The 13,807-nt window shown below is 35.1% G+C and overlaps 2 protein-coding genes across 4 annotated transcripts in view; one reads left to right on the forward strand and one right to left on the reverse strand.

Annotated features, from left to right (window-relative positions):
* Positions 1–1,191: 1,191 nt before the first annotated feature.
* On the reverse strand, positions 1,192–8,305 carry LOC110467078 (mitochondrial amidoxime-reducing component 1-like). Its single transcript, XM_021523981.1, has 7 exons — positions 8,053–8,305; positions 6,076–6,255; positions 5,726–5,900; positions 4,764–4,904; positions 4,295–4,356; positions 3,863–3,937; positions 1,192–3,209 (listed from the first exon to the last, which is right to left on the reverse strand). The coding sequence occupies exons 1-7, from the start codon at positions 8,280–8,282 to the stop codon at positions 3,092–3,094; spliced, it is 981 nt and encodes a 326-aa protein (XP_021379656.1). The 5' UTR covers positions 8,283–8,305; the 3' UTR covers positions 1,192–3,091.
* The window catches only part of LOC110467077 (uncharacterized protein DDB_G0284459-like), a 28,800-nt gene continuing 23,284 nt past the window's right edge, over positions 8,292–13,807 (forward strand). For 2 of the 3 annotated variants that reach the window (XM_021523979.1, XM_021523978.1), the window contains exons 1-8: positions 8,349–8,368; positions 9,644–9,810; positions 10,764–10,849; positions 11,137–11,248; positions 11,581–11,716; positions 12,110–12,187; positions 12,394–12,448; positions 12,671–12,769. In XM_021523979.1, the coding sequence (XP_021379654.1) occupies positions 8,364–8,368; positions 9,644–9,810; positions 10,764–10,849; positions 11,137–11,248; positions 11,581–11,716; positions 12,110–12,187; positions 12,394–12,448; positions 12,671–12,769 (738 nt within the window). In that variant the 5' untranslated portion in view covers positions 8,349–8,363. Of the gene's footprint in view, positions 8,369–9,643; positions 9,811–10,763; positions 10,850–11,136; positions 11,249–11,580; positions 11,717–12,109; positions 12,188–12,393; positions 12,449–12,670; positions 12,770–13,807 lie in introns of all 3 variants that reach the window. The other variant, XM_021523980.1, reaches the window with a different exon arrangement.

The raw sequence follows: 13,807 nt of genomic DNA on the forward strand, positions 1-13,807 counted from the left end.
GGTCAATGTCTTGAGACTCATGAGCAGAAAGAAACGTCATTTCCTGGTAATACGTCAAACTATGTGTCTGTACAAGAGGCGAAGCATTGTGCCATTCGATGCATTCGATTTTTTGAAAACCATTCTGATTCGGGAGAACACCTTGATGCTTTGTGGAACGTGTTTCATACCTTGGATTCCATTCCAACACTGGAGATGTCAAGACAGGCTACTATCAATCAATATTTCAAGAAAAAATAGTCCAAAATCCATCGATATATTATAATGTTCTGTGGGAATGTGATTTCTTGTGGAAAATGTGATTCTGAAGACATGAGAGGAGCTGTTACAGAGATGGTAGTGTTTTTTTTATTATAAATAACGCACAAATCAGTACTTCTTCGTCCGTCGACTTATTATTTTTTTAACTGGAGTCGGTGGTCAATTCACATACTTATACAAGCATCCTGTATCTTTCTGTTCGTTTTTTATATACTTTTTAATTATTAAAAATTTGAACCAACTTTGCTATATTTATATAAACCACTGTTGCATATCACTAAGGATAATTGTACAGCTTTGAAGACATCTCGCACTGTTCATGACTGTCTGTAAATGTTTAGCTCTAGTCCTGGATGAAATTGTTCCCTGGTGCGTCCGTCGTTCGTCTATAAACCTTTTCCTTTAAAAATTCGACTCCTGAACCACTAATCATACTTTAAACAAATTAGATATGAAGCACCACTGGGCCAAGGGAACTTATTTTGGTATGTACTCTGTACTCTAAAACACACACGCATGCATCTTGCACACAGGGACGGCCTCCCCTATAAGGAGGCTGCGATATGTTCGTATCACCCAGCAGGACACCCCACCAGGTCACATTATACTGACAACGGGCGAACCAGTCGTCCCACTTCCGCTTCACTATCGAGTAGTTCGGCTATCCAGCAGACCAATAATGCCAACTGAATTGGGTAGGGTTATATATTGGCAATGCTATACGATGATAAATATAACCTGGACACGCGTACGGTAGCATGGGGTGTTACATGTAGGTGTATGTGGCTAAGGGACTCTCTCTTCGTCCCTCCCCACACGACATCACATTGTTCAGACCTTAAATTGCATCACAGACAAACAATCAAATATCTTTATGAGTTTTATATTCCTGAAATTCATAACAAAAATATAATCTGATTTAAAAAAAAATTATATAAATAGTACGTACCAAGACAAATATGTAATTACGTAAGTATGGGGCTTCCATGCAGCACCGGATATAGAAAAGTTACATGTATTTTTTTGCAAATTGATTTTGAGGTTACATAGTAAGGCAGGTAATTATATGGCATATTATGAACTAGGAAGGTATCCTATGAATATAGTTCGAAAATTTCGTATTTTCAAATATTGGATAAAATTAAGAGGTTCTGAAAACTATATTTTAAAATAATGCTACTCTGAGATACGATGTAACTAGGATATATGGTTAGTAAGGTGAGGCAAGAATTATACGTAATTGGTCTGGCTTATGTGTGGGAAGCCCCGAGTCTAAATAATGATACATATTTTTGTATATTCAAACAAGAATGTCTTGAAAAAATAACATCCTCTGCAAAAGGTGCACTTTTATCAATATATTTGTTATTTTATTTGTATAAATCTATCAATATCAATTATGTAAAACATCTTTATAAAATAAGACTATCAGCACACAGATTAAATATTGAATGTGGCAGGTAAAACAATATCGAAAGAGGAAACAGATTGTGGACATTATGTAATATGAATGAGGTAGAAATTGAATTTCGTTTCATTTTGAAATGTCCTTGTAATGCTGACATAAGAGCTAAATTCATATTTTATTAAACATATGTTTTATATATTATATTGTACTGTATATATATTGTAACTGATAAGTCGGAAGACTTAAAGTAATAACAAACTTGTAATGACATAAGTATATATTGATGTGACCGATTTGTAATTACATTAGTGTAATTATATTCATGAACTTTCGTTTATTACATCTGTATGATTATATGTGACCTATCTATAATTACATCTATAAAATGATACAATGATATGTGACAGATATGTAATTATATTAGAGTAATCATAAAACAGATCTGTTATTACATCTATAGTAATGTGTGTGACAGATATGAAATTACATTAGTGTAATCATATGACAGACCCGTAATTACATTAGTGTAATCTTATGACACACCCGTACTACATTTGTGTAATCTTAAGACAGACCGTAATTACATTAGTATAATCATATGACAGACATGTATTAATTAAATTTGTGTAATCATATGACAGAACCGTAATTACATTAGTGTAATCATATGACAGACATGTAATTACATTCGTGTAATCATATGACAGACATGTAATTAAATTTGTGTTATCATATGACAGACATGTAAATAAATTTGTGTAATCATATGACAGACCTGTAATTACATTTGTGTAATCATATGACAGACCTGTTATTACATTTATGTGATCTTATGTCAGATATGAATTACATTTATGTGATCTTATGTCAGATATGAATTACATTTATGTGATCTTATGACAGATATGAATAACATTAGTGTGATCATATGAAATTTCGGTAAATATATATCTATACTTTGGTATGTGAGGAATCTGTAATAACATTTGGTTGATCTTATGACAGACCTGTAATCACATCTATACACAATGATATTAGTGTATTCATATACCAGATATGTAGTTTCATATATAAAAGATATGTGACAGATGTATAATTACACACGTTAGTAAGAACGTGAAATATGTATCCTATGTATTTGCTCTCTTCCAACAATGTATAACATTCACAACAAATATTTCATCACTGATTTATAATTGTATATGATAGTGTTCTCCTTTTCAAACAAGAAATAAAAAGGGCACTTCATTACATCTTGCTTGTGACATTGCACAAATGTATCAGTCAAGACAAAACAATCATTCCTGTAAATTCATTTGTGCTGCACATATATAGTAACACTCTAGAATATTTGAAAAATTATTCACTTTTACAAAACAACGAAATCATTATATTATTATTTCCGTTTCCGGTTATCTAGATCTAGTTCCGCTTCCTCCTTGCGTATACCACATCACCAGTGTGTATGGTGTCATTATGGTCCATGGCAAGATGGATTCCCAGGCATGGTTTCGGACCATAAGGTGGCTTCAAACGGAACCTGTGAATAGATGGGAGACACAGAACATAATTCTTTTTGAGGCGCAGCCTGATGTCATCTATCTGTTCTCCTAGGAATATTAACCATATTTGTTTTAACATCATACGACATATCATTGTGGTTTATCAAGCTTTCTCTGAACTAAATAAGACTGTGGACTAGCCCGAAATTCCTCTGGCCCTGACATCAGACTAAGACATTTTGACAGATCGATATATATATCTAACAAAATGTCCAAGTCTGGTGTCAGGGCAAGAGGAAACTCAGGCTAGAACATAGGTGAACATCATAATGTGATCTAGAACATAGGCAAACATCTTAATGTGACATTGACAACAAAAGTCTGTTTGTTTTTGTCAGTAAATATTTCAATTTTTTTTTTATACCAAATACTTTGAAAGAAACTTCACATCAGAATTAAAATTTTCATGAAGTTCAATGTCACTGACATATCAAACATTTCCGACCAGTCCAATATAATATTGAACACGATATCGATCTGTGAAGGATTCAGAACATGAACTTCCACTTCTCCACTTACATGTCTGTGTTAAGTAATGGATTATTTCTCATACTAGTATTACTTTGACCGGATATGAATAATCCAGCTTATGGAGATTTCAAAACTCACTACAAAAGAGGAGAAGACTCACTTTTTCAGCGTGGTCAGTGGTTCCTCATCCTTGCTCTTCTCTCCCTTAAATGGATCTACCGTCACCAAGATACACCTGTAGACAATCACGTGTTATATCGTAAATCATGTTCATACAACTGTAACTAGGATACACATGTAAACAAACGTGTTATCTTATAGTGTTCATGTTTTACAGTGACTCTACTGGACTCATTGTGCTGTGAATATCGGTGTTGATTGGCTTGTTAACATAATGTGCTGGGTTCATTGTCCATGTTTGCGTTGTGTTGATTCTCTTTTTAACCCTGTATGACCGTAAATATGCTATGTTCATTCAAAATTAAAATTATGGTGTTCGAACGCCGCTTAACTTACGTATTTTTTTTTTTATATAAAATTGTCAATTTTGTGTCTACAGCAAACCGCAAAATGATTGCGCTGTATATCATACCTTGTGCATGCATCGATGTTTCTGAATGTTGCTTTACCGATCTTAACTTCGTCCCAATCATCCTGGAAGTGAAGAGCAACCCCACAGGTTATTCCATAAAATAGAACAATGAATTGGGTCATTTACCGTTAATGTATCTAAACATAGCTTACAGTGTCATTAATGACATGGTGTCATCCGGTAGTTGTTCTTAGACTAACGTGATTGCTACTAACAATGTATAGATCCTGTGACTTCCAATATATAGGAATCCATTGCGTGTACATTTAGATTTATTGTAAACATCAAGAAAAACACATGTACGAAACATGTTCAAATCATATTTCAGACACGTTTTAATTAATTTCATTTAAATCTGAGTAACATAAGTATGGCATACTTTTCGAAACTCTCAAACCAATACAAAAACTTTCCCGAAATATCCACATCGCCCGATATTTGCCCCCTGATAATATGGGGTATGAGTTACCTCATCAAAGGCTGGACATTCGTCCACCACAATGTTCGCCCGGAAGTTCAGCATGGTCACTGGCTCAGCCAATCGTTTGTTGAGCTCGTTAAGGCTTGCTGAGGTCATTAGCATATAACCACAATAGTCGGAGAACGCCAGCTATAATGAAATAGAAAAAAAAATCATAGGTGTCAACCTCTGAAACCTCCAATGAGGGAGATCTCCAACATTCCGCATTTCCAATGAGGGAGAAAGTGGTGAAACGCGACTAAAACCGCTTTGCTCAATTTATCTTTCCTTTATTATGCATCAAAATAACTCCAAAAAGCATCCATTTGATTCAGACACACCTGTTATGATCATTACACATACCCTGCAGTAACTAGGAGATCATTTGACCAAACGATGTAGATTTTGAGTTTGTGTGAGTTTCACTTGAATGTAGGAGTTTCGAGGGCGATTGATAATTTTTGGTCAAAATGAGGGAGTCTCCCTCCTAATAAGGGAGGGTTGACAGCTATGAATTTCAGTAAATACAGTTTTTTCTAAATTAAGACGTCTTAACATTATGAAACACCCTATCTGAATAAGTACTATATTTTTCTTTTTTTCCTGACAAAATATCTCAATTTGTTTTAACAAAGCTATCCCACATTGCTTTAAAGATATAACTACCGAAAACGGTCATAACTATGTACAGAGTTAAAACTGTATGAGACACGGAATGGAAATCTGGAATAATGATCTATCATGTTCCTCTCTTACTCTCCGACAGAATTTGTAAATAACGTAAATGGGCCATTCGACATGTCACTCTGAAACTGGTAGGTTGGGACCAATCTCTCCCCGGCTTCCTTGTCCTACACTTAATGTTTCTGTGGACGACAAGGAAAGCTGAGAGGTTGGGGCGGTGATTGTTATAACCTGTGTTTTGGCTACTATCTGACCTAGCGCGTGCCCTAGAATGGATACGATATTACCGTGTCGCCCTTTTTGGCGTTGTGTTTCCATAGTTTTGTGACATTAGACGCGTCACGCTTGTCCATTTCTGGGGACGAGAAGTGAACACGTAGTCCAGTCTTGCCAAGAAACTTGTCCATCCAGCTGGCCGCCTCATCACCGAGGTCCAAAGAAGTTGACCACTCCTCCTTTATTCTGTAGTAAATCATATAACAATACTATATTATTATTCGATGATTTCCACATTTATACGTAAAAAAAATAATTGTACAGCATTGGTTGTCTGAATATTTCATGATTATTGTGTCAAAGTCAAAGTATTTATACATTTAAGCTGTATTCTGAACAAAGAGCAAACATAAATTCGTACTTAATTTTCGAGACCCATGTCTTTGGTCCCTGCTTGGGGTGGATAGGGATAATGAGGGAGGACATCCCTGGGGCGTCCAGGAGCATAGTATCTCCCTGTAGACTGGTGGAAATGAGCGCCATCTTAGGGATCTGGCGCTGCGTGACGTAAACTCCCGTGCTCGCCGCCACAGCCCAGTGTCTGAAACGAGAAAACGTTATCGTACAATACTGTGGCGATTAATGAAGCGATTCAGTGCATTTCATCGTTAATCTTAAATAACTTTGATACACGTGGTTTATTATTAACTTGATACAAGCCTGGTCATTCCTGTATGTACAGTACAGGTGATGATCTATCATTCCCGTACAGTACACGTACGTGATATATATTATAACCCGATAGAAGTTTGATTACTCCCGTTAATAAGTTCACGTGATCTATCAATAACGACCCGATATAAGTTTGATCAATCGAGCGTTGTACACGTATCAATATATCTTCCCGCGCAGTACACGTGATACAGTATTTGCTATTTCACACTGTATCCGTTATGACGTCATCCTTTGCGCGATGATTTTGTCGATCTTTAAACTCCCGTTAAATGATGGTAGCTCGAGTCTCCTCTGGCCCTGACACCAGACTTAAGACGACTATCTGTCAAAATGTCGACGCATGGTGTCAGAGACAGAGGAAACTCTGGTTAAATCAAACGGAGGATATGTAAAAAGAGGTCAAGAATTTTGATATATTCTTGTGTAATTCTCTGGTTAAACCTTCCAACGTCAGGATTACTGAAGTTACAATTGATAATCACGTGTTGGGCAGTTTTTTTTCTCTCATAAACCAAAAACAAGGGAAATAAAGGTAATGTGACGTCATGTCGTGCGCATCCACTTGCAAGCGCTCTCTGCGCCCCTGAATTATGTCAGAACAATTAAAGGCTCAGATAGCTCAATGGTAGAGCGTCTGTCTAGAGTTCGGAGGGTCTCGGGTTCGAACCCTTTGTCTGGACTAAACTTTCTACTTTATGATGTTTGTATCATCCATTTCCATTTTTTATTTGCACAAATTTCGCAATTTATGGCATACACAATTTCGTTGAATCACAGGAAAGTTAACAAATTGACGGTTGGATTGTACTTACCCATAACATCAGTTTCCCGTGATCTATATATACCTTCCTGTGATATTAGAGTATATTTGAATTGCAACATATCTTATAATATATAGGTCCTAGTTATACACTGTACTTAAACATCTGCTATCAGAAAATTGTAAAATATTTCACACCTTATCAAAACTCCAACAGAAAGAATGGAATAGACATACAGCGGTGTCTGTTCACAGTATAAGTCGGCGCTATTAACTGGAAATATTAGTCCTAAAAGTCTGAAATTCTGCCATCTAACACTGTTAGGTGCAATATCTAGTTTATTGTCTCCATTGTATAGTGTTTAGATGATCTTGAAATCTGTGATGTCATTTATTTTTGTTTTATGGTGTTGCAATAGGTCATATATATATAACACACAGGGACCAGATAATTTGTTACAGCTATATTTGGACCTAAACTTTGGTGTTCAGAGTAATTTTACATGTTTAGGGGTTTAGGTCGACTTTCGGTAAAAACGACACTCCCAATGATCATCCTCTGTATGATCATATATAGGCTATAGCTGTAAATCATTCCGTAAATCATTCTCAGGCCATTTTGGTCTCTGTTGAGTATAACATATAGATAGAACACGACTTCGTGCTCAGGTCGCATGTACATGTATATCATGAGAGAATTTACTGATTGGCATTGTCAACATGCATTTGATAAATATATTATAGGGCGTAAAGGAAGATATAAATATCATTACATACTTCAATAACCGTCCATCTTCTAACGAAATTCATGTTGATAATACTTTAAAAAGAGTGCATCTTTTTAACAAAGAGTGATAATGCCTTAATAACTCTGTATCTTCTAACATAAGTTCAATGACTCACCTGTCTGTGACACCTTGAAATGTTAAGCCAGTGGGTGTGCAATCAGCCGAGTCGACTCGAAGCCCCCCGAGCGATTTGGTCGGGAACACGTACAGCTCCGAAATAGTTCCGACCTTCTCGAATGGCCTGGTTCGATACTTGTTGGACATCCAAACTAAACATGTGTATTTAAAGACAGCGACACCTGCCAGTGTCGCGGCTAGAGCCACCGCATTTGGACGATCCGACATTACGAAAGGCCTAGTTTAAGTTATAATATGCAAAACTCTCCTCGGATACGTGTAAACACACTGATTTATAGCGTTCTGATAATGTAGTAAGCAGGCGGTGTTGCATGAACAATTGTAACACCGTTCAAAGTTCCGGGGAAACATACGGTCTTTTTAAGCGCTAAGTTAAAACACGGAATTAGATTGCTAAGAAACTGACGTCACGTCGTGCGATGTTATTTTTTTAATGAATAAACCACTGTCTAGGAATAACATAGCCGAATTCCAGTGAATCAGTAAAACAGGTCAAAATATTAGGTCCAGCTGGCTATCTTAAAAACATCTGAGTATTTGATTGTGATAATGCGTCCCCTTGACCTATAGGCCTACCATGTTAATATCACTGATATTCTCTATGGACCTCACGGTGTAATCAAAGAAGAAGAAATCATTTAAAATTCTGAAAATATAAAAACCTCCATACTAATATATTACGGTGTATAACATGAAAGTATCATTTTAGATGTTGATAAATGTTAAAAGTAGCAAACGATATACTGCTTTGTCTAAAGATATAGCATCAAACACGGTCAAGTGGTGCAAAGGTGAAGGTCCTTTTAATTGTTCGTATAAAGAATGACATGTTCCGACGGCACCTGCTTGTGTTAACATCCATGATTCAGTATAGATGTTTTGGTATGCAACTTCAGTTGCATTTTGTTGGTATCTTTAATATGCATTTGTCAAGCTCCATGGCAGCCCTTCATTCAACTTCACAGTGTTGTGTTCAGATTGCTTTGGATTGTTTTGGAAATGTCAGTATTATCCTTGCACAGTATTGGGGTTATAATATTTGTTACAGAGACACATGCGACGTATTATATATCTCTGTTGATGCACGGGCTCTAATCTAATTCCGTGATTGATGTAAATATTCTAAAATAAAATACCGTATTCCTTAATTCACAGCTGAAGGGTGTACATTTCTGTCATGAGACCTTCTACATGACAGATCTTATCTTTTAAAAGTTATTAATAGTTATTTCATTATATTAAACTTGATGAATATTCTGAACATAATTGTAATTAATTGAAAGGGTCTTTTTAAACTGATGTTATTTTTTGGTTACACCGATATGTGTATAATATTGCACGGTACGTCGATGATTATAATGGAAGCATAACGATGCACTTATAGGTGTATAAGTTCTACTATTTCTATGAATAATTTCTTGTATTTTCTTAGATGATGTATGATGTTACATTTCTAACTTCAAAATGATACATTCTCATGCTTAAGGAATTTTTACAAAAGTCTTGATCATCAATATCATTATACAATGAATCAAAATTGGTTTGGCTAATTACCTCCCTTGTTTCAGTACTCTTTCTACTCGGAGGTTGAAAACGATTGACAACAAGTTTGTTTCAAAATGGCGTAGAGAACCTGTCGATGAACTGTCAATAGCAGGAATCAAATCACCAGTCATGTCTGCTAAAAAAGAAAGCACGGAGGTCAATGCCGCAGTAGAACGGCTTTTGGAATTGGGTAATGTATAGGTGTTCCTATTTCAATTTCCTGCGTGAAAAGAGGGTATGGAAGAAGAAGAAAATATAGTTCAGTATGTAGCTTTTTAATTCCTGTAGGAACTCTAGGTACTGTAGATCTACTGTATCTAAATCAGAGAAAAATATAACGATAGAGTTTCTATTGTTATAAATCTCTGATTTAGATAGAGTTCCTACAGGAATTAGTAGCTTTTAGGACCACAGTATCCAGATAAACGTAGACTTACATGTATAAGCTGAACAGAGCATTGTCTATTTTTCATTCTTCCCATAGGAGTTTTTATAAGGTTTAAAACGTTTTACCATTTTCTGATCGCAGTTGTTCAAGACGCTGTAACTAGGACCTGTGGTGATGAGTAAAATGGGATGTATTACAATATATGTGCTAATGTATGTGCTAAATATAGGATATGTTGAACATGTACTATAATATCACAGAAAGGCATTTCCAAGAGAAGGGAGAAATACTCAAATAGACAGAAACAGTCTACTTTAGCGGTATTTCAGAAATCGTCACAACTAATTGATGAAATGGTAGTTTAAGCATATAAACTTGCATGTTTTTGTACCTTGCAACATGTTATTGGACACTGAGTGAATATTGGTTAAGTGCCGTTTCTGTCGAATAGTCTGTCTGTGTGATATCTTATTGAGACTTTGCATTTTGCTCTATTATCCTAATATCTAAAGCCCAAAGGTCATCAAACGTAATATGAAGGTACGTACCAATATATCAAAATCACATATACTTTTAAGTTAAAAATATTTTCTGTTAATGGACTTATGCTAGACATTGCTTTTACTGTCAAAGTGGGAGCAGGAACATATATATGTTATACATGCTAACATATTCTAGTCTTCAGATGTTTTTTTATCCACTTAAACCACATTTGAATGCAACTATATTCAAGTTAATATGTATTCCATCTTTAGCTGACCGCATGAGGAGTGAGGATTTTGGATTCATCGAGAAAGATGTACAAAACATAGATGGAACCATAGAAGCAATTCAGGCATTAGTAAGGTTTCCTTTATTTAATATGTACTGAATAATTGTTAAGGTTGTACGAAAAACAGTTTTTGTTACCATTATCATTATCATTATAAATATTGTAAGAGTACAATATTGATTCAGTAAAATAAAAAGAGAAAAATTGACCTTTGGCCTCTTTCTAATGAAAAGATTCTTCTAAATTGAAAAATATATTTTTGCAATACAATAATGAACATATATATTAGGAAGCCATATATGTAAGAAATAATATCAACAGTTTTTTGTTATTTATCCATTCATTTCATTTCTCAGGAAGGGGAAAGATTTCGAGTCCATGAAAAACTTGAAACAGAAACAATTCATGCCAGTATTCTACGTCACAAACTTCAGTTCTTGCCAGGAGAAATTAAAAAGGAAATCAAAGGTAAAATATAATGTTGTGTAATTATATAGTTGAGAAGGGAATACAAGATAAATCTGAAGCTGATAAAACAAGGAATATTCCAGAAATAAATATCCAGAAATTCCTTGCCTGCCCCTTACCACTTTCACTCCTTGAAATCTGGAATAATCCTAATTTGTATTGATTATGATTGAATACAAGCCTGTATAACATTGAAATAGTCTTTAATAAAAGTGATGAAATAACATTGATCTATAGATGTCTTTTTGAAACTTATTTCAATTAAGAAGTCAAACAGGGATCTTATTTTGTGGTTTATAATTGATATATATATATTTTGCTCTGATTTGTAGCTGCTGTTGAGTCTGCCAGACAGTCCAATGCTGATGTCCTGCAAAAATTACAGGAACAACTGGATGGAATCAGCCACAATACAGTGTATCTTGAAAAAAGACAGCAAGAGCTGGATAAACAAAATGCCGTTTTACAGTGAGTTGACTGCTATTAGCTTGCTATAAGAATGTGTACAGGTACTGTTCATATATTAGAATACCTTTATAATGTAAATATCTACTTTAGATTATCCAAAGACAAGATACATTGTACCACAAATTTATATTTAAGGACATTTCTACATTGTAATACAGATGTATACATACAGATATTTTTGTTTTGACTTTTTTTATGTAGAGAATGTTCAAAATTTATCACACAAGGTGCACATTTTATGTTGCATACTTTTAATTAAGAGAAGTTAATGTTTTTGTTTTGGGCATCATGCTACCAATATACATGTACTGTTTATACATTTTGATCATGACATTCAGTATTTTATGAATGATCATAAAATGCTCAAATTTAATCACATACTTTCTCTTTCAGTCCACAGAGAGAGCTTGTCAAAGAACAACATGAGCAAATTATTTCACAGCTCAACCAACGCATGGCTGAAAAGGCCAGGTATGTATTTAGTTCACCTAAGCAATATGCAAGATACAATAATTATGGTTATTAAACATAAAAATGATATATCATGTGTCTCTTTGTAATTATATGGTATCTGACCAGATATCATGTATGTAATTGTTACCTTTTTTGTGTTTTTACATGGCATGTTACCAAACTCTATGAACAAAATTGACATGTTTTTTATTTTTTTTTGAAAGCTTGCAGATTACCCTGAATGAAACAAGGGATAAAGTAAGACAGACAAATCAGGATGTGAGTATCTTAAACCTGCATGTATTCCTGCATATTTCACTCATCATTATATAAATACAGTATCAAATTTGTAATACATTGTACATGTATTTAAAAAAGAACATTATTAAAGAACAGGTTCAATATAAGTTTAAATGGTTAACTACAGAATGTAATAGATCTTTGTTAATAACCTCACCATGAAATGGGGTCGGCTATTTCAATGTTTATGGTATGTTTTAGATTGTTGACCTTGAAGATGGAATCTTACAACTAAAAGAGGACCTGATTGTTGAGCGGAAAGAAGCACGGACAGAAAAAAAGAAACTGAAGAGGGCTGTGGTGAGTGTCCTTTGTTAAACATAGTTTATTGGCTTCATTGAAACTCTGAGAACCTGAATGATAGCTGATGATACAAACATGTACTGCTGAGCTAATTGTACAAACAGCTGATGATACAAACTTCTAATAGGTGATCATATATACTGCTAGTAGCTGCTGAAACAATCTGCTAGTAGCTGATGATACATACTGCTAGTGGCTGTTGTAACATACTGCTAGTAGCTGATGTAACATACTGCTAGTAACTGATGATACATACTGCTAGTGGCTGATAATACAATGTGCTAATTATAGCTGATGTAACAGACTGCTAGCTATATATATAGTGGCTGGTAATACATTGTGCTAGTAGCTGATGATATATACTACTAGGAGCTGGTGAAACATACTGCTAGTAGCTGATAATATGTACTGCTTGTTTATAAATATGCATACTGCTAGTATAGCTGATAATACATACTGCTTGTATTTGAATAAACATACTACTAGTAGTTCATTATACATTGTGCCGGTATACGTAGCTAATGATACATTGTGCCGGTATACGTAGCTCATTATACATTGTGCCGGTATACGTAGCTGATGATACATTGTGCCGGTATACGTAGCTCATTATACATTGTGCTGGTATCCGTAGCTGATTATACATTGTGCCGGTATACGTAGCTCATTATACATTGTGCCCGTATACGTAGCTCATTATACATTGTGCTGGTATCCGTAGCTGATTATACATTGTGCCGGTATACGTATCTGATGATACATTGTGCCGGTATACGCAGCTGATGATACATTGTGCCGGTATATGTAGCTGATGATACATTGTGCCGGCATACGTAGCTGATGATACATTGTCCCGGTATACGTAGCTGATGATACATTTTGCCGGTATACGTAGCTGATGATGCATTGTGCTGGTATACATAGCTGATGATACAGTGTGCTGGTATACGTAGCTGATGATACATTTTGCCGGTATACGTAGCTGATGATGCATTGTGCTGGTATACATAGCTGATGATACATTGTGCTGGTATA

Source organism: Mizuhopecten yessoensis, unplaced genomic scaffold (assembly GCF_002113885.1).
Source record: "Mizuhopecten yessoensis strain PY_sf001 unplaced genomic scaffold, ASM211388v2 scaffold11159, whole genome shotgun sequence".
Taxonomy (NCBI): Eukaryota; Metazoa; Mollusca; class Bivalvia; order Pectinida; family Pectinidae; genus Mizuhopecten; species Mizuhopecten yessoensis.

Bases quoted from the DNA above. Each gene is read 5' to 3' on its own strand.
- LOC110467078 (XM_021523981.1), bottom strand. From the start codon at position 8,282: ATGTCGGATCGTCCAAATGCGGTGGCTCTAGCCGCGACACTGGCAGGT. The intron at 5,901-6,075 runs GTACGAATTTAT...GATTTACTACAG, and splicing joins ACATGGGTCTCGAAAATTAA to AATAAAGGAGGAGTGGTCAA. The intron at 4,905-5,725 runs GTAATATCGTAT...ATTTCATTATAG, and splicing joins ACGCCAAAAAGGGCGACACG to CTGGCGTTCTCCGACTATTG.